Raw genomic sequence first — 19,787 nt, 5'->3', positions numbered from 1 at the left:
ACTGGATCTCAAGAGCATTATGCCAAGTGAAAAAAAGAGTCAGCCTCAAAGGGTACCTGTCGTGTGATTCCATTTATATAACATTCTCAAATGAAGAAATTATAATGATGGAGAACAGATTAATGTGTCCCAGGGGTTAGGTCTGGGGGAGGGGTAGGCTATAAAGGAAGAGCACAAGGGAGTTACTTTAGGGTGATAGCAAAGTTCTGTATCCTGACGTGGTGGTGGTTAAACAAATCTACGCATGTGATAGAATTTCACAGATATATATGTTTCAATATAAATGTAAATATATATCTCTATATATATATCACCCCGTTGCCATTGAGTTGATTCCGACTCGTAGTGACCCTAGAGGACAGAGAAAACCGCCCCATAGTGTGTACAAGGCTGTAATCTTTAGAGAAGCAGACTGCCACATCTTTCTCCCGTGGGGAGTTTGAACTGCCTATCTTTTGGTTAGTAGCTAAGCGCTTTTAACTACTCTGCCACCAGGGCTCCATAGATCTGAATAAGCTTTGTAGTTTGGTTAATAGTTTTGTATCCATGTCAATTTCCTGGTTTTGAAAATTGCTCAGTGTCTATACAAGATGTTATGATGGGGGAGGCTGGGTGAAGGGTACATGGGAATGCTCTAAACTATTTCTGTGACTTCTAAATAAGTCTAAAGTTATCTCAAAATAAAGTTTAAAAAAGATTAGATCTTAGATATAATGAGAAGAAAAGGAATTGTACCTTTTATGGCATCGACATCTATTTTCTTTTAGATTTCAGGTTAGATAATGTCTCCTTGGTGGAGGGGGAGTTTGGAGGTAGACCTCATCATACGGTTTATTAATCTGTGCCTGGCCCACTCATGGATGGTGCAGGGAAGATAACATGGTGTTATGGAAAGAATCAGGACTTGGAGTGAGTGAACTCTCTTTTTGGTGTTCTGGCTCTTTTGCTTATGTATTGTGTGAACTTTGGCAAGGTCCTTAATCTATCTAAGTTCCAGTTTTTTAATGCATAAAATGGGAATCATAACTTCTTCCATCTTCAGTAAGTTGTCATGGGAGTTATATGAGAGAGTATAGAAATACAACTTGTAATCTGAACCATAAAATTTATTCACATTTATGTTGTATTAATGGGTAGCCCAATACCTGACCTCCTGTTATTCCCAACTTCAAAGAAAATTTACTTATCTAAATAAAACCAGTTGCTGTCAAGTCAATTCCAACTCATGGTGACCCCATGTGTGTCAGAGTACAACTGTGGTCCATAGGATTTTCAATGGCTGGTTTTTGGGAAGTAGATCATCAGGCCTTTCTTCTGAGGCACCAATATGGATGGACTTGAACCAACAACCTTTTGATTAGCAGGCTAGTGTGTCAACTGCTTGCATCACTCAGGGACTCCTACTAGAGCTCTTAAATTATTATTATTATTTTTTTGGTCGTCACACCATGTAACATAGTTCCAAAGATTAGGTTTGTATAGCAGTACAAAAAAGTTTTTTTTTTTTTTTTAATGGGATATCAGCAATAGCGCTCCTGTTATTCAATTAGCTTTTTTATTTTTTAATTGTACTTCAGATGAAGGTTTACAGAGGAAATTAGTTTCTCATTAAACAATTAATACACATATTGCTTTGTGACATTTGTTGCCAACCCTACGACATGTCAACACTTTCCCCTTTTTGATTTCGAGTTCCCTGTTATCAGCTTTCCTGTACCTTCCTGGCTTCTAGTCCTTGCCCCTAAGCTGGTGTGCCCATTTAGTCTCATTTTGTTTTATGGGCCTGTCTAACATTTGCCTGAAGGGTGAACCTTGGGAGTGAATTTAGTACTGAGTTAAAAGGGTGTCAAAGGGCCATACTCTTGGGGTTTCTTCAGTCCCTGTCAGACCAGTAAGCCTGGTTTTTTTTTTTTTTTTTTTGTGATAACTCTTAAATTCTTGTCCCTTCGCTAATACATATAGACAATGGATAGGTTAGCACGTACGCAGTCACTGTGAATTAGTGGGAAAGTAATTAAAAGCCAAAAACAAAAACAAAAAACAGAAGGCACATTCATCTTTGTTTCAAAGAGGGCTGTGACCCAAGCATTAAACTCAAAATAATTCTTTCAGCTCAGAAGCGTTCAGAGGGGAAGTATGCACTCTTTACTCATAGTGGTTTTTCAAAATATCGGTAAGTTTTATTCTTGACCAAAAAAGATGGCTCTGCAGCTTTTTCAAACGGAAATTTTCCTTTTGTTTCAAAGTGAGAAAAATAAAGTCCTTTGCTAATAGTGGTCAGCAGAATTACAGTAATCTCTATCACGGCATCAGGCACCACCTAGAACATGTTGAAAATTGGAATCCTGAGAAGAAAGTTGCTAATCTACATAACGTGGTCTCCCACCAACCTGTTAATAAATTCAGTTTTTCCTGCCTCCCTCATTTTTCTTCCATGAGTAGATTAAACGGATTATACTGTAATTAAATTTGACTCTAACAAGAGGCAGTGAGTGCCTCAGAGCAATGATCTACTGGGAGGCCGGTATTCTATTCCTAGCTTCACTGCTGACTTACTGGCTGAGGACAAAGCACCCCACTTTATGGTGCCTCAATTTTTCCATCTATAGAGTGAGATAAACAACGTCTCTGAGGGACACAGCGCTGTTTTATGAGCTCTATATTCCAAATAAGCTCCCAATTCCTCTACATAAAGGTGCTCTTTGAAGAATTAAAGATGTATTCATATTGTTATGACTCTTAATAGGAAGGAAGCTTTAAAATCTAATTTTAAAAGCCTCCTACTGAACAGTACATTATCCACGTTCTTAAATACTGCAATCAGCTGTGTACTGAGTTGCTCTGTGATATTTATTAAAGACGTATTATAGATGTACTGTAGAACATTTCCAAAGCCATGTGCAGTACTAACTGCAGGACTTCCACTGAAGTTAATGGGACTCATGCTGGCAAGCTCCAAGCACCACTTCGAAAATTTACCCCATAGTGACAGTTTAATGCTTCGTATTGATCACATGTCTTCAGATAACATCTCAAGGCAAAAAGGGACAACTTCTCAAAGGAAATAAATAATCTTTAAGGAAATAAATCTGCATTGCAACCATCATTACTAAGAGTCTGAAACAGTTCTTTGGTAAGAAGGCTCTTGGGAAATGCTTCTTGGAGATAGTTACCAATGGAGCCGTAAAAGAGTTTTTATTGCATTTTCTTAACTCTAGTTGCTCATAGAAAATAACGCATTTTCTTTTCAATCTTGAAACTTCATGTTTATCAGGGCAGAAATACAGATACGTAGAAAAGTCAGAGGGAATGATTTTAGATTTTTTTTGAATGGGTAATAATTTATATATTGCTGATATGAAGCTCAAAGGGCATAGATGATTAAACCATATAAAGTATGGCTTTGTATAGTCATGCTTTTTGTCATCTGATCAAAATGTTGTTTCTTTAAACTAAATAGTCAGTGTTAGGCCTGCCAGTAACCAACTGGACTTTAGCCTCGTGGTCCATCTCTGGAAGCTGTCTCATATCAGGATAAATTATATATGCCTTCACATGGTCTACCTGGCTCTCAGGGTGTGACCTCTGCCTGTCTCCCCCTCCACCTACTACTACTGTCCTACTGCTCTTTGAACTCCAGCCACAATTGTCTCTTTCTTGTATAGGCCAAGTTCACTGGCTCTAAAGTATCTTTGCAATTACCATTTCCCTGGCCTGGAAGGATCTGTGCCTAACGCTTCTCATGGCCATCTCTATTTTAATATTCAGATCAACTTGAGGGTCCACTCCTTCAAAAGACCCTCTCTGACTACCCAATCGAAGGTAGCCCCTACCCTCTCTGTTAGATTTTCTTCATTGTACTCATCTCTAGTTGAAATTGTCTTTTTTTTTTTTTTTAAATAATGTTCGTGTATATCTCTGCCCACTGGAATGTTAGCTCTGTGAGAACGAAGACCTTGTCCATTTGGTAAATCAGAGCCTCCCCGGAATTCAGAACCATGCTTGCATGTAATGGCCACTGCACACATGTTTGTTGGAAAACTAAGCTCAAAACCTGGGGGGGATCTTTCACTCCTCTGCCCTATCCATTCAGTTATGAAATTCTGTAGCCTTCTTTCCATAGCTACTTCTACTTCTGTCACCTTTTCTGTGTATGTCACCATAATTAATCTCTCTCCTTCCAGCTTTGTCCTTCTGTAAGCCAATCTATACATTGGTGTGAGTGCGAACCTCTATAAAAGACAAACCTAGATATACCATTATTAATTTCCCAGGGTACTGTAAAAAAGTACCATAAATTGGGTGGCTTGAAAAAACAAAAATGTATTGCCTCACAGTTCTGGAGGCTAGGAATGTGAATTCAGGGCCTCGGCAGGGCCATAACCTATTGCTGTTGAGTTGATTCTGACTCATAGCGACCCTATAGGACAGAGTAGAACTGCCCCATAGAGTTTCCAAGAAGTGCCTGATAGGGTCACTATGAGTCGGAATCAACTCGATGGCAGTGGGTTTTGGTGGGTTTGGCAGGACCATGCTCTCTCTGAAGGCTCTCAAGGAAGATTTTCCTCATGCCGTTCAGCTTTTGGTAGCCTCAGGCATTCCTTGGCTTGTAGCTGCAGCACAACTACATTCTCACATGGCCATTTTCCCTCCGCCTTTTTGTTTCTTTTCTCTTTTATAAGACCTCTCAGATGGGATTAGGACCCACCCTATTCCAATATGACCTCATCTTAATTTAACTAATAACACTTCAAGGACCCAAATTCCAAACATGGCCATTTTCACAGGTATCTAGTTGTTAGGACGTCAACATATATTTTTGGGGGACACAATTTAATCCATAACAATACCACTCTCCAGATTAAATCCTTCAGTGTCTTATTGTATCTTGCTGGTTAGAATCCAATCTCCCGAGAATGACTTAAAAGACCTCTCCTTACCTGACCTCTGTCTGACCTCAGAACTTCAATTCTTAGCACGCCCCTCCAGGCACTCTCAATATTTGCAGATTACTTAATACATCATGCCTTCTCTCATCTCCAAGCATCTCTACATACTGTCTTCTCTGCCTGGTATATCCTGCCTCTCCCCATCTTTCCACCGTCTCTCTCACTGACTAGATAATTCCTCTTCATTTTTCAAGGAAGCTCAGGCAGCACATCCTTTGGGAAGCACTCTTCGACCTTCCCAAATATGCCTCTATTATAGCAATTACCACACTGTTTTGATGATGTTTTATAGTTTACTTCTTAGTCTCTACCAGGAGGCTTGTCTCTGGACGCTACCTCTTCCAGTTATGCACCCTTAAAGGCAGGGACCATGTTTTATTCATCTTTGTATCCTTTGCACCTACGGTCGCGCTTGGCACATGAGACGTGCTCTGTTTGTGAAGGAGTTTTCTTACATAACACATTATAGCACAGAATATTAGTACATTTTTTTTTTTATAGCATAGTGCTCTACTGAAGTTTATAGAAGGAGTGAGAATAATCTTTTGTTACTCATTTATCTCTAAGGACATTCTCTATATAGTCAAGTCACATTAGCTAATCAAACTATTTCATGCGTTCAAGTTCATGCACCGGCTCAACAATTACCTAAATAGATCTCCTGATGGTCTATTAATGTTAACAAACATTCTAAGGCAGTCACAGGGATAACATTGTTTAGCCTGAAGATGTTTCCAGTTGGGAAATACCCAGGGAACCTCATAATAGCATTGCTCAAGAGTGTATGCTTACTTGCCAATTTTAAACAAGGCCAATAAGTCTGTTTGAGATCCTCTTCAGGTGAGAAAGCAGCAAAAGTTACCTGATTCAGCTGATATAATTAAGGTTTATTCTCCAATTAATGTCATTCTGTGAAGTCTGGTTTCTCATTCAAAGATTATGAATTGCTAATGGTGAACATAAAAGTATGATGTTCTTTGTTTATAAGTTGATGACAATGGACAGGTTCAGTTTAAATGAATTTTAAAATACTAATAAACAATAGGGGCAATTTTCTCACAGTCAGGTGGAGTGAAATCACCTACCAGTGAATCCTGGTTCTTTCACTTGCTATCTTCCTAGCTCTTGAAATGGGAGATTATAGTACTTATGTGGGATAAATACGGCAATATTTACAAAGTGTTTAGAGCAGTATGTAGCATATAATAGGTCTCAATCAACATGAGCTGTTATTAACTAAAGGGATTTAAATAGCTTTAATGTTTGGTGATCAATCAACCTAATGGGGTTTAGTTAACAAACATCAGATGATCCAGTTAAGGAGTCTATGTGTGCTGGAGGAGTTTGGACACTTAGAAGTAAAGAGAAGGAGCAGAAGAGTACATGGCTGACAGGAAATAACCTGAGAGAACATAATTTCTACTAAAAGGGAGAAGAAATTACAAGGTATAGAAGATGATGCAATGCAAGAGCACATTTCATAGAACAAAAGATAATGAAGGCAGAGAAGCAGACAAATGATGGCTTGTGTCTTCAGCTCAGAAGCCAGTGGCAGTTCTGGTAGTCTCCGATCTAACTTTAGAACACATTAGCAGCTTAAACTGCCTTTTCACAAGATGAACTCACAGATACATTAGCGTTACCTCCTCCATGTGGTTGATTTTAATAAACGCTTTAACTTTGTTTTAGGAGGTAAGAAGCTGGCTATATTTTCTCTCGTTAAAAAAATGCAGTTGTTGGTATTTTCCTGAGAGACTGCTATCTCATGTCAAAGGCGTATATGCTCGATTCATGGGGGAAACATCTGTGCTGTGGTTTGCTTCTCTATTTCTCCTGCGGAAATTTTACATTGTAGCAAAACTCTTAAAATAGCAATAAAAAATCAACTTATATTTAGCACCAAATACAGATCCAAGATTAATATCAGGCCAGCACTTTCTGCTTCCCTGAGATCCACTGCAAGACTGGAAAATATGGGCCTGTTAACAACTGTCTGTAGAAGGAGTCACCAAAGAATCCAAAAAAGCCACCATTTGGAGCAATTTGTTGGCTTCCAGACACATTAGGCTCATTACAATCTAAGTACCAGCCTCTCATACTATTTGCAATTTTCAGGTAGGTCATTAACGGAAGTTGGGAAAAGGAATGACTATGAAATCAGTCTTTGGGGTTCTTTCACACATTCTCAACAGTGAGGCCACTGGGTGAGTGATTTGTGTTGGGATGTAGAGAAATCATAAAGCACTGGTGATGCGGCAAGGTGGCCAGCCCAGAGAAATGAAAGGCAACTTGGTCGTCATCCCGAGATAGTCTTGACTCTCCAAATCGGTAATGCAGCAATTGTTGCCCACAGCCGTAGTAATGTTATTAAGATACAGTCTTAGGGGAGAGATGGAAATTGAACACATAGGTATAAGGAAGAGATGTTGTAATTCAAAATAAGATTTTACCAATTTTAACCCTTTCATGACCCAATTATTTTTTTCCTTTTAATTTTTTGCCGATGCTATGCATTTTCAGTAATCATTGAATGTGCGTAAATTTTTGGTAGGCAATACGGTTTTTGTTTTGTGTTTCATTCCACAAACTGTACCCTCGGAATCCATAGGTACATATATGTACCCCTTGTGGACACAAATTCTACCCTCAGAGTCCAGAGGTACATATGTGTACCAAATAAAAAAAGTTCAAAATTTATGTTTTTCCTACCAAAAATCCAATGATTCAGCACTGTATCACACAATACCCTGTAAAAACAGTAATTTGCAGAACAGGCCTGTTTTTTCCATTTTCAAACTGTTATATAGGGCTTGTCTGCTGGCTGCACATACTGTCAGTGGGACAGCAGCTTCCCAGTGAACCCCAGGGCACAAAAGTGGTAGCTACATACCGCCAGTCCTGAGAGGGATAAAACACACTGTCAAAACCAAGCTAATAAAAAAATTAAATAGATTTACTCTTCTTTTAGGTTACAATTGTTTAAAATGTTTTCCAAACACAACTCTACAATGATTTTATGATTTCTTAAATCAACAAGGTTTAGAAATACTCCTGGCCATGGCTAGAGGGCAGAGGTAAAGAGGGTGGACAGTTTAAGGGGGGGGGGGGGGGGAAGTGCTAAAGTCTTTGGGAATTAGCTCTTGGGCCTCTATTAAATTGTGTCCAAATACTATCAGTTGGTCTATGGAGCTCAACACTATACAAGGCTCACTAGCTAACACGGTAGCAGCATCAATCTGTTACCAACTGGAAAGAATATCATTGGTGTACTTACAGAATGCATTTCCCATGTTGAAGACATAGCTAAGCTACCACAACTTTTTTTATGTTATTTTGAATGCTCAAAACTTCTAAAAACATTTGGATGTGTATTTGACATGTTCAGAGGAATCAAATCTTATAAATGCATGGAATCTTGAGAGGTCTAACAATGTTTCCCAACTCTCAGAACAGTTGAGAGATGAACAGATGAGTGAGATACTATTTTTTTCATTTCACCAAGGTAAATTAGGTTGAACAAGGAAACCACAAGGCTCATTTTACTTTATCATTTTACCTGTGACATCAATCATTTTTATGGACCTATTAAACGGGTGTAGAAAGGGTTTTTAGCAGTGATCCGGTGAAACCTGTTGCCTTTGGGTAGCTTGACATTTGGTTCTTCTCTGTAGGTTAAATTTTATTGAACTCATACTAAAGAGCCACATTTGAACCATGGATCAAACTGTTACACGTGCATTCAACAAAAGACGCCCCCCCCCCCCCAAATGCATGGTTATCACAAATGGAAGTATAAATCTTGTCTTTGTTCTAATGGGGATTCATTATTTATCTATGAAATTTTCCTCCAAAGCAATTAATTTATTAGAGGTAAAATATCCAAATGAAGCAAAGGCCTGAAGAGCTAACTGAAGTGGAGTTACCATGTCATACTGAATTTGTAAGGTCACTATTGATGGGTCTAAAGGCAAATGAGACAACGTACCTCATTGTTAGAATCACATGTTATTATGAAGACCTGCGAGGATCTGAGACAATAAAAGAAAGATTAAAGGACTAAGATCGGCTGATGTATCCATGGCTGAAAACAGCTATCAAAAAGCAGCAGGCATCTGAGAAACTTTCATTATAGCTTGGAGGCCAGAACTACGTTGGCATTGCCTCTGGAATTGGAACAAAACCAAGTTTTAATTGGTTTTAAAATCTGGAACGGAACATTTCTGTAGTCATCCATGAACCGACCTTATCCTGCAGAAGTTGAGTGAATCTTGGCCAACCATCTGCCTTGTGAATGGTTTGTTTAGGCCTGTAAGGGACAGAAAGTACTTGTTGTGCAGTAGCCTCACATCAGGCTACAGTCCTTCATAATCCTGCATGAGCAGGGAATTCAGAAAGAGAAAAAAACCTCCAGGGTGTAAAATCAAATGCCTTCATTAATATGCCTTGGGGCTTGATGGGCCTGCAAGGCTGGGAATTTAGCACCTACCTTCTTCTACACCTTAGCATTAACAACTTTCAAAAAGAAATAAATCCTATTTTGGAAAAGAGAGGTGGTTGGGCAAGCATTGCACTAGTGAAGGCCAAACATGGTATTTTAAGATTGATTTAACCTAGATTTTTCTCTTGATTCACTCTTGTAATTCCAGTGCCTCAATCAACAGCCAAATTTCCTTAAGTTTTGGTTCAATACATGGCGACTCTTTTGAAGTATGCATACTGTGGGACTACTTCAGTGGCAGAGAACGTCTAGGGAGACCACTAGTTCTTCCATTCCCAGGGGAGTGTTCTGCCTACACAGAGAGGCTGGAATAAAGGACTCTTCTTAATAGTCCCCAAGTCTGGGGAGACACTTTGTCCAAGTCCTTCTTCACCCACGCTTCCTGCACCACAGGAAAAAGGGGTAAAGGAGAAAATAAAAGGATTACTCGAACGTTTCCTCACTATTAAAATGGAAAATCTGAAATAATCTAAACTACCTTGCAAATTGCAAAACTCACTTTTCCAGCTTGGAAATAGTTGAAATAAGTAAACCTTCACCAAGAACTTTCAGTGTTTGAGTTTGTATTGATGCCTAAGAACTGAGAAGGGAAAAAGACCAAGGGAATCAAACTTTAATAATAATAGTAATAACATACATAGGGTTTACAATTTTATGGTATACTTTTAAATATATTACTGGGAGATGCCAGATCTTAATTCCAGAATGTCATATGGCATTTTCATTAAGAATTGTCATTTCAAGCTGGTACCCAGGTGAATGGAGTCCCTTTGAAATCACAGCAGCTAGGGAGGTATAGAGGTGTGCTCTTTATTTGGAGGTTGCAGGTACGGAGGACTCGTATTTCAGAGTTCAGAACACTTTATCAGTTCTAACGTTATCATTGGAAAAAATAAACCACACTTGTAATCATTCTTGAAGCATTCTAATTGATGTACTTTACCAGAGCTAATGCACTGTTACTCATTCCAGCTGATCAAGAGTATAGCCTGATGTCATATCACAGAGCAAAAAGGGATTTTTATACTCATTGTAATCAACGCTTTCTTAATTCAGGGTAACACCGAATTATTATTATACTATTATTATTGTATATTTCAGTGTAACTTAGCTCATAAAAGTTGGTGTTCTAGAGCCAAAACACCTGAGTTCAAATCCCAGCTCCACCAATTACTGCCTGCGTAACTTTTAGCAACTTACTTCACCGCTCTTTGCCTCAGTTTCTTCATCTGTAGCATGGGGATGATAAAAATACCTAACTCACAGTGTTGTGGTGAGGATTAAATAAGTCAACACTTTAAATCACAACACTGCTTGACCCACGGTTAGTACTCAATGAATGCTGGCTTTCAATATTAATCAAATGTTGCAAAACAAGAAACAGACAAGAAAGATGTGGTACTTTAAACTTAGGCCTATCCTGGGATTTTGATATTCAGGCTTTGAAACTCACCTATAACACAGAAAGGCTTTCGGGCAAACCTCAATCTTCCTTGCCATCCTCTATACCGACAACAGCAACCTGCAGACCAGATTCGAATGATGAACTCCAAACCAAAGACGACAATCATCACAAACTCCTAAAATATCAAATAAAATGTGTCAGAGAGAAGCATTATGGAGTAAACCACAGCAAGAAACTCTATGGATATTTCTGGGCATTTAGGCATTTTGTTTAAAATGTCTAGTGGTTAATGTCTAAAGTTAAGAACATCTTTTCTCCAAATCAACTAAACCTGGAGAACACCTGAAACGCACATTGTCTGCATATCTATCATAGAACATTATTCCTTTTCAAGCCTCGAACACTTGGCACATTTAGGAGTCAGTTTCAATACTAAACTTGCAGGCTGAATAACTGATCTAGCTTATATGCCATATGTAGACTTTAGCTATCTGGTAACATGTGAAATACCTGAAATCAAAGAGTGGGCCCTGAGACACAATGGCAAGTTTTACAAAAGACAGAGTTTCATTTTGCTGCAAGGAATGACATAATCTCTACACCTTTAAGAGCTGCTCTCAGAGAAGAAGACATATTTAAAAATATATTGAGTTATTTTGTTATGGATTCAAAATGTCCTTATAAAATAGCAAGTTTCAAAAGCATTACAGGCAGTTCCCAGATTACGAATGAGTTCCTCTCCTAGGTCTGTCTTTATTTATTTATTTTAATTTTCATTGTGCTTTAAGTGAAAGTTTACAAATTGAGTCAGTCTCTCATATAAAAATTAATATACACGTTGCTATATACTCCTAATTGCTCTCTCCCTAATGAGACAGCACACTCCTTCTCTCCACTCTCTATTTTTGTGTCCATTCGTCCAGCTTCTGACCCCCTCTGCCCTCTCATCTCCTCTCCAGACAGGGGCTGCCCACATAGTCTCATGTGTCTACTTGATCCAAGAAGCTCACTCTTTCCCAGTACCATTTTCTATCCCATAGTACAGGCCAACCCCTGTCTGAAGAGTTGGCTTTGGGAATGGTTCCTGTCTTGGGCTAACAGAAGGTCTGGGGACCATGACCTCTGGGGTCCTTCTAGTGTCAGTCAGACCATTAAATGTGGTCTTTTTATGAGAATTTGGGGTCTGCATCCCACTGCTCTCCTGCTCCCTCAGGGGTTCTCTGTTGTGTTCCCTGTCAGGGCAGTCATTGTCTGTGGCCAGGCACCATCTAGTTCTTCTGGTCTCAGGCTGATGTAGTCTCTGGTTTATGTGGTCCTTTCTGTCTCTTGGGCTCATACTTACCTTGTATCTTTGGTGTTCTTCATGCTCCTTTGCTCCAGGTGGGCTGAGACCCATTGATGCATCTTAGATGACCACTTGCTAGCATTTAAGACCCCAGATGCCTCTCTCCAAAGTGGGATGCATAATGTTTTCTTAATGGATTTTATATGCCAATTGACTTAGGTGTCCCCTGAAACGATGGTTCCCAAACCCCTGCCCCTGCTACGCTGGCCTTCAAAGCATTCAGTTTATTCAGGAAACTACTTATAGTTTAGTCCAGTTGTGCTGACCTCGCCTGTATTGTGTTGTCTTTCCCTTCACCTAAAATAATTCTTATCTACTACCTAATTAGTGAAAACTCCTCTCTCTCCCTCCCTCCCTCCCCCTTCTTGTAACCATCAAAGAATATATTTTTCTCTGTTTCAACTATTTCTCCAGTTATTATAATAGTGGTCTTCTACAATATTTGTCCGTTTGCAACTGACTAATTTCACTCAGCATAATGTCTTCCAGATTCCTCCATGTTATGAAATGCTTCACGGATTCCTCATTGTCCTTTATCGATGCGTAGAATTCCATTGTGTGAATATACCATAATTTATATATCCATTCATCCGTTGATGGGCACCTTGGTTGCTTCCATCTTTTTGCTATTGTAAACAGCACTGCAATGAACATGGGTGTGTATATATCTGTTCGTGTAAAGGCTCTTAATTCTCTGGGATATATTCCAAGGACTGGGATTGCTGGATCGTATGGTAGTTCTATTTCTAACTTTTTTAAGGAAGTGCCAAATATTTTCCCAAAGTGGTTGTACCATTTTACATTCCCACCAGCCATGTGTAAGTTTCCAGTCTCTCCACAACCTCTCCAACACTTATTATTTTGTGGCTTTTGGATTAATTTCAGCCTTGTTGGAGTGAGATGGAATCTCATTGTAGTTTTGATTTGCATTTCTCTAATGGCTAATGATAGTGAGCATTTCCTCATGTATCTGTTAGCTACCTGAATGTCTTCTTTAATGAAGTGCCTGTTCATATCCTTTGTCCATTTTTTAATTTGGTTATTTGTCTTTTCATAGTGGAGTTTTTGCAGTGTCATGTAGATTTTAGAGACCAGATGCTGATCAGAAATGTCATAGCTAAAAACTTTTTCCCAGTCTGCAAGTAATCTTTTTATTCTTTTGGTGAAGTCTTTGGATGAGCATAGGTGTTTGATTTTTAGGAGCTCCCAGTTATCTAGTTTCTCTCTTCTGCATTATTAGTAATGTTTTGTATACTATTTATGCCATGTATTAGGGCTCCTAGCATTGTCCCTATTTTTTCTTCCATGATCTTTATCATTTTAGATTTTATATTTAGGTCTTTGATCCATTTTGAGTTTGTTTTTGTGCATGGTGTGAGGTATGGGTCTTGTTTCATCTTTTTGCAGATGGATATCCAGTTATGCCAGCACCATTTGTTAAACAGACTGTGTTTTCCCCATTTAACTGACTTTGGGCCTTTGTCAAATATCAGCTGCTCATATATGAATGGACTTATGTCTGGATTCTCAATTCTGTTCCATTGGTCTATGTATCTGTTTTTGTAACAGCACCACGCTGTTTTGACTACTGTGGCTGTATAAGAGGTTCTAAAATCAGGTAGAGTGAGGCCTCCCACTTTCTTCTTCTTTTTTAGTAATGCTTTACTTATCTGGGGCCTTGTTCCCTTCCATATGAAGTTGGTGATTGTTTCTCCATCTCATTAAAAAATGTTGTTGGAATTTGAATCGGAATTGCATTGTATCTATAGATGGCTTTTGGTAGAATAGACATTTTTACAATGTTAAATCTTCCTATCCATGAGCAAGGTGTGTTTTTCCACTTATGTAGGTCTCTTTTGGTTTCTTGCAGTAGTGTCTTTTAGTTCTCTTTGTATAGGTCTTTTACAACTCTGGTAAGATTTATTCCAAAGTATTTTATCTTCTTGCAGGCTACCGTAAATGGTATTGATTTGGTGATTTCCTCTTTGATGTTCTTTTTGTTGGGGTAGAGGAATCCAACCGATTTTTGTATGTTTATCTTGTATGCTGATACTTTGCTGAACTCTCCTATTAGTTTCAGTAGTTTTCTTGAGGCTTCTTTAGGGTTTTCTGTGTATAAGATCATGTCATCTGCAAATAGAGATACTTTTACTTTTTCCTTACCAGTCTGGATGCCCTTTATTTTTTTATCTAGCCTAATTGCTCTCGCTAGGACCTCCAGCACAATGTTGAATAAGAATGGTGATAAAAGGGCATCCTTGTCTGGTTCCCGATCTCAAAAGGAATGCTTTCAGACTCTCTCCATTTAGGACAATATTAGCTGTTGGCTTTGTATAAATGCCCTTTATTATGTTGAGGAATTTTCCTTCTATTCCTATTTAGCTGAGAGTTTTTTTTATCATCAATGGGTGTTGAACTTTGTCAAATGCCTTTTCTGCATCAATTGATAAAATCATGTGGTTCTTGTATTTTATTTATATGATGGGTTACATTAATTGTTTTTCTAATGATGAACCATCCCTGCATACCTGGTATGAATCCCACTTGGTCATGGGGAATTATTTTTGATGTGTTGTTGAATTCTATTGGCTAGAATTTTGTTGAGGATTTTTGCATCTAAGTTCATGAGGGATATAGATCAGTAATTTTCTTTTCTTGTGGAGTCTTTACCTGGTTTTGGTATCAGGGATATGCTGGTTTTGCAGAATGAGTTTGGGAGTATTCTACCCTTTTCTATGCTCTGAAATAACCTTTAGCAGTAGTAGTGTTAACTCTTCTCTGAAAGTTTGGTAGAACTCTGCAGTGAAGCCGTCTAGATGAGGGCTTTTTTTTTGTTGGGAGTTTTTTGATTACCTTTTCAATATCTTCTTTTTTTCTGGGTCTGTTTAGTTGTTCTGCCTATTTGGGTTAGTTTAGGTGGTAGTGTGTTTCTAAGAATTCATCTGTTTCTTCTAGGCTTTCGAATTTGTTAGAGTAAAATTTTTCGTAGTAATCTGATATGATTCCTTTAATTTCAGTTGGGTCTATTGTGATATTGGGTTATTTGCTTCCTCACCTTGTCAGTTTGGCCAGTGGTTTATCAATTTTGTTAATTTTTTCAAAGAACCAGCTTTTGGTCTTGTTAACTCTTTCAATTATTTTTCTGTTGTCTACTTCATTTAATTCTGTTCTAATTTTTATTATTTGCTTTCTTCTGGTGCCTGATGGTTTCTTTTGTTGCTCTCTTTCTATTTGTTCAAGTTTTAGGGAAAATTCTTTGATTTTGGCCTTTTCTTCTTTTTGTATGTGTGCATTTGATATAAATTGACCTCTGAGCCCTGCTTTCCCTATGTCCCAAAGGTTCTGATAGAAAGTGTGTTCATTCTCATTGGACTCTATGAATTTCTTTCTTCCATCCTTAATGTCTTCTATAATCCAGTCTTTTTTGAGCAGGGTATTGTTCAGTTTCCAACAGTTAGATTTCTTTTCCTTGCTTTTTCTGTTATTGATTTCTACTTTTACGGCCTTATGGTCACAGGAGATGTTTTGTAATATTTTGATGTTTTGGATTCTGGTAATGCTTGCTTTATGACCTAATATGTGGTTATTCTAGAGAACGTTCCACGTACACTAGAAGAGAATGTATACTTGGCTGCTTGTTGGGTGGAGTGTTCTGTATATGTCTATGAAGTCAAGTTGGTTGACTGTGGCATTTAGATCTTCTGTGTCTTTATTGAGCTTCTTTCTGGATGTCCTGTTCTCCACCGAAAGTGGTGTGTTAAAGTCTCCTACTGTAATTGTGGAGCTGTCTATCTCACTTTCCAAAGCTGTGAGAGTTTGTTTTATGTATCTTGCAGCCCTGTCATTGGGTTCATAAATATTTAATATGGTTATATCCTCCTGGTATATTGTCCCTTTAATCATTATATAGTGTCCTTCCTTATCCTTGGTGGTGGATTTAACTTTAAAGTCTATTTTATCAGAAATTAATATTGCCACTCCTGCTCTTTTTTGATTGTTGTTTGCTTGATATATTTTTCTCTATCCTTTGTGTCTCTAAGTCTAAGGTGTGTCTTTTGTAGGCAGCATATAGATGGATCATGTTTTTTTATCCATTCTGCCAATCTCTGTCTCTTTATTGGTACATTTAGCCTATTTACATTCAGCATAATTATGGATAGAAAAAATTTTTTTTTTTTTTTATGAATTTAGTGCTGGCATTTTGATGTCTTTTTTGTGTGTTGTTGACAGTTTCTTTTTCCCACTTAACTTTTGTGCTAAGTGGTTTATCTTTATATATTGTCTTTTCCTCTTCTTTGACGTTGTTGACTTTGTTTCTGTTGAGTCTTTACTTTTTTCTTGTATTTTATTTTGATGTGTAGGACAGTTTGTCTCTTTTGTGGTTATCTTAATATTTACCCCTATTTTTCTAAATTTAAACCTTTTTGTTTCTTTATATCACCTTGTCTTCCTCTCCATATGAAAGATCTATGACTACATTTCTTAGTCCCTCTTCATTGTTTTAATGTTGTCTTCTTTTACATAATAACATCGCTGTTTCCCTGTCTGGAGCGTTTCTTAGTCTTGATTTATTTTTGTGATTTCCCTGTCTTGGTTGACATCTGATTTCCCTACCCAGTGTTCTAATCTTGGGTTGATACCTGATATTATTGCTTATCTAACCAAAGAACTCCCTTTATTATATCTTGTAGTTTTGGTTCGGTTTTTACAAATTCCCTAAACTTCTGTTTATCTGGAAATGTCCTAATTTCACCTTCATATTTGAGAGACAGTTTTGCTGGATATATGATTCTTAGATGGCAATTTTTTTCCGTCAATGCTTTATATAAGTCATCCCATTGCCTTTTTGCCTGCATGGTTTCCACCGAGTATTGTGAGATTATTATTGACTCTCCTTTGACTTTTTCTTTTTCCTTAGCTGCTATTAAAATTCTCTATCTTTGGTTTTGGCAAGTGTGATTATAATATGTCTTGGTGACTTTCTTTTAGAATCTACCTTATGTGCAGTTCGATGAGCATCTTGGATAGATATCTTCTCATCTTTCATGGTATAAGGGAAGTTTTCTGCCAACAAATCTTCAACAATTATCTCTGTATTTTGTGTTGTGCCTCCTTGTTCTGGTACTCCAATCACTCATAGATTATTCCTCTTGATAGAGTCCCACATGATTCTTAGGGTTTCTTCATTTTTTAAAATTCTTTTATCTGATTTTTCTTCAATATATTGGTGCCAAGTGCTTTATTTTCAAGCTCACCAGTTCTTCCTTCCACTTGCTCAATTCTACTCCTCTTTCTACTGGGTTGTTTAATTCCGTGATTTTGTTGTTAATATTCTGAGTTTCTGATTGCTGTCTCTCTATAGATTCTTGCAGCTTATTAAATTTTTCATTATGTTCTTGAATAATCTTTTTAATTTCTTCAACTATTTTATCTGTGTGTTCTTTGGCTTGTTCTGTGTATTGCCTGATCTCCTTCCTAATTTTGTTCCTGATGTCTTGAAGAGCTCTGTATATTAAAGTTTTGAATTCTGCATCTGGTAATTCCAGGAAGGCACCTTCATCCAGAAGATCCACTGATTCTTTGTTTTGAGAGCTTGTTGAGGCGATCATGGTCTCTTTCTTTATGTGACTTGATACTGACTGTTGTCTCCGAGCCATCTATGAGTTATTGTATTAGTTTACTTTATGTTTGCTTACTGTATTGTAGCTTCTTGCTTTGTTTTGTTTTGATATGCCCAAATGGGTTGCTGGAGTAAGCTAGCTTGATTATTTTTGCCTTTGATTCTCTGATGTCCTGTCATCAGATGGGTAGAGCTGTTATCAGGTATATCAGTCTAGGGGTCCATTCACTTTTCTTGCATGAATTCAGCTCAGGCATCCAGGTAGCTGATCATCAAGTGTGTGGTACAGGCTCTGTCCTACAGTCTTAGAGGCGCAGGGGTGATTGGCGTATGTACCTGTATCTGGTTGCAGCAGGGGGTCACACTTTGAACAAGGCAGGGGGCTGAGATTCTTTCCCCGAGTGTCTCTGAGGAAAGTGCATCACTGTTCCCTAGACTGTACAGGTGGGTGGGTTTTGCAGATGGACCATGGGCATCCAATGCTTTTGTTTGTAAGGACAGGGAGGTACCAGTTATCCTTGGATCCTTGTTGAAGGTGGCTGGGTGAACTGAGTGGAGCCACCAGTCCTTATATCCCTGATGTGGGCAGGTGAGGATCCTACTTAATAGGCAAAGTGGTGTCAAATATCAAACACCCACCTCTTTACCGCACGGCTGAAACAGCTGCAGTCTGCCAACAAGGGTCTATTCTCCTGAAATAGGCCCACATAGGTCCATGCAGGCAGGAAAGGTACTCAAAGTCCATGAACCATTTATGCCTGGACAGGAGCCACTTCTGTCCTGAGCTCCCCCGATTAGTGGAGCTGGCAAATTATCTTTTCTCCCAGTTGTGAGTTTATTTCTATTCCAAGGCTGGGAGGATGGCTCCGGGCGCTCAACAAGACCTATCTCAGGCCCAGGGAAATCAACAGCCACTGAAGCCAGCTTGGGGGCGGGGGGGGGGGGTGTGGTAAAATATACGCAAGTACTTAGCTTTTGCTGGGAGCGCCATTCTTCTCTGGTTCCAGAGGTGTGAGTAGGCTGTGCGGCTGGCTGTTTCTCCCTGAGGAAACTGTGGCTGAATGCTAGTACCAGGCTGCTGCAGCCGCTCCCGGGAATGGTGCCTGAGGGATCCTGGCGATTCACATCTGGTAATTCCTCTCTGCTTCTAAAGTGTCTCTCCCTGCCCCTGCCACTCAGTCCATTTTCTAACTTTGTCTTTGATGTTCAAGGCTCCTAGCTTGTCATACATATAACCGTTTCACTTGTTTTTTTTCAGGTTTTTGTTGTAAGAGAGATTGCAGGAAGCATCTAGCTATTCTGTCATCTTGGCCTCGCCTCCCCTAAGTCTGTCTTTAAGTCAAATTTGTACTTAAATTGGAACCGTAAGGTAGAGTTTTATTGAAATGTCAGTTAGTCAAATATTTCTTCTAGTGTATAGTATATAGTGTACCTTCCTATGCATAAAAAGCATTAAAGAAACACTTCCAGATAATATAAAACACCTTTAACATGATAATACAGTAATAATAATAATAATATTTGATGTACATCACAAATTAGTGCCCATTTGTTATTAGGAACCATTATATGTACCTCAAAATTTTAATATACTAGGCTTTATAGAGGTTGGATCATAACCACTGGTCAGACATTTGCAACCTGGAGACTGCCTGTATTGTGTATGTAGCACATGTATTCCTTGCCAGAAATAAGACCCTGAATTCTCCAGATCTGAAGCTTGTTAATTATCATGCTGCCCTTTGGCAAGAGCTGCCTAGAAAACAACACCTGCTCTAGTAAACTGATTTGGAGATTATTTAGGAAGAGTCGTGAGTTAACCCTGGGGAAAGGGCAACTAAAGTGGTTCATTAAGCAGTCAGTCATAGAATGAAAAACCAAATGGAATTTGTAAGAGGAAAGCATCCTAGGGACAGATACTGAGTTTATCAAAATTGGCTTTCCTTTTAAAAATAATTCCTTCGATTGTT

The 19,787-nt window shown here is 38.5% G+C and overlaps 1 protein-coding gene across 3 annotated transcripts in view; it reads right to left on the bottom strand.

Annotated features, from left to right (window-relative positions):
* The window catches only part of KCNQ5 (potassium voltage-gated channel subfamily Q member 5), a 620,656-nt gene that overhangs the window by 162,864 nt on the left and 438,005 nt on the right, over nucleotides 1-19,787 (bottom strand). For all 3 annotated transcript variants that reach the window (XM_049895397.1, XM_049895406.1, XM_049895414.1), the window contains exon 3: nucleotides 10,901-11,027. In XM_049895397.1, coding sequence (XP_049751354.1) covers nucleotides 10,901-11,027 — 127 coding nt within the window. The remainder of the gene's footprint in view (nucleotides 1-10,900; nucleotides 11,028-19,787) is intronic.

Source organism: Elephas maximus, chromosome 1 (assembly GCF_024166365.1).
Source record: "Elephas maximus indicus isolate mEleMax1 chromosome 1, mEleMax1 primary haplotype, whole genome shotgun sequence".
Classification (NCBI taxonomy): Eukaryota; Metazoa; Chordata; class Mammalia; order Proboscidea; family Elephantidae; genus Elephas; species Elephas maximus.
This window is presented reverse-complemented; position numbering and strand designations above follow the sequence as displayed.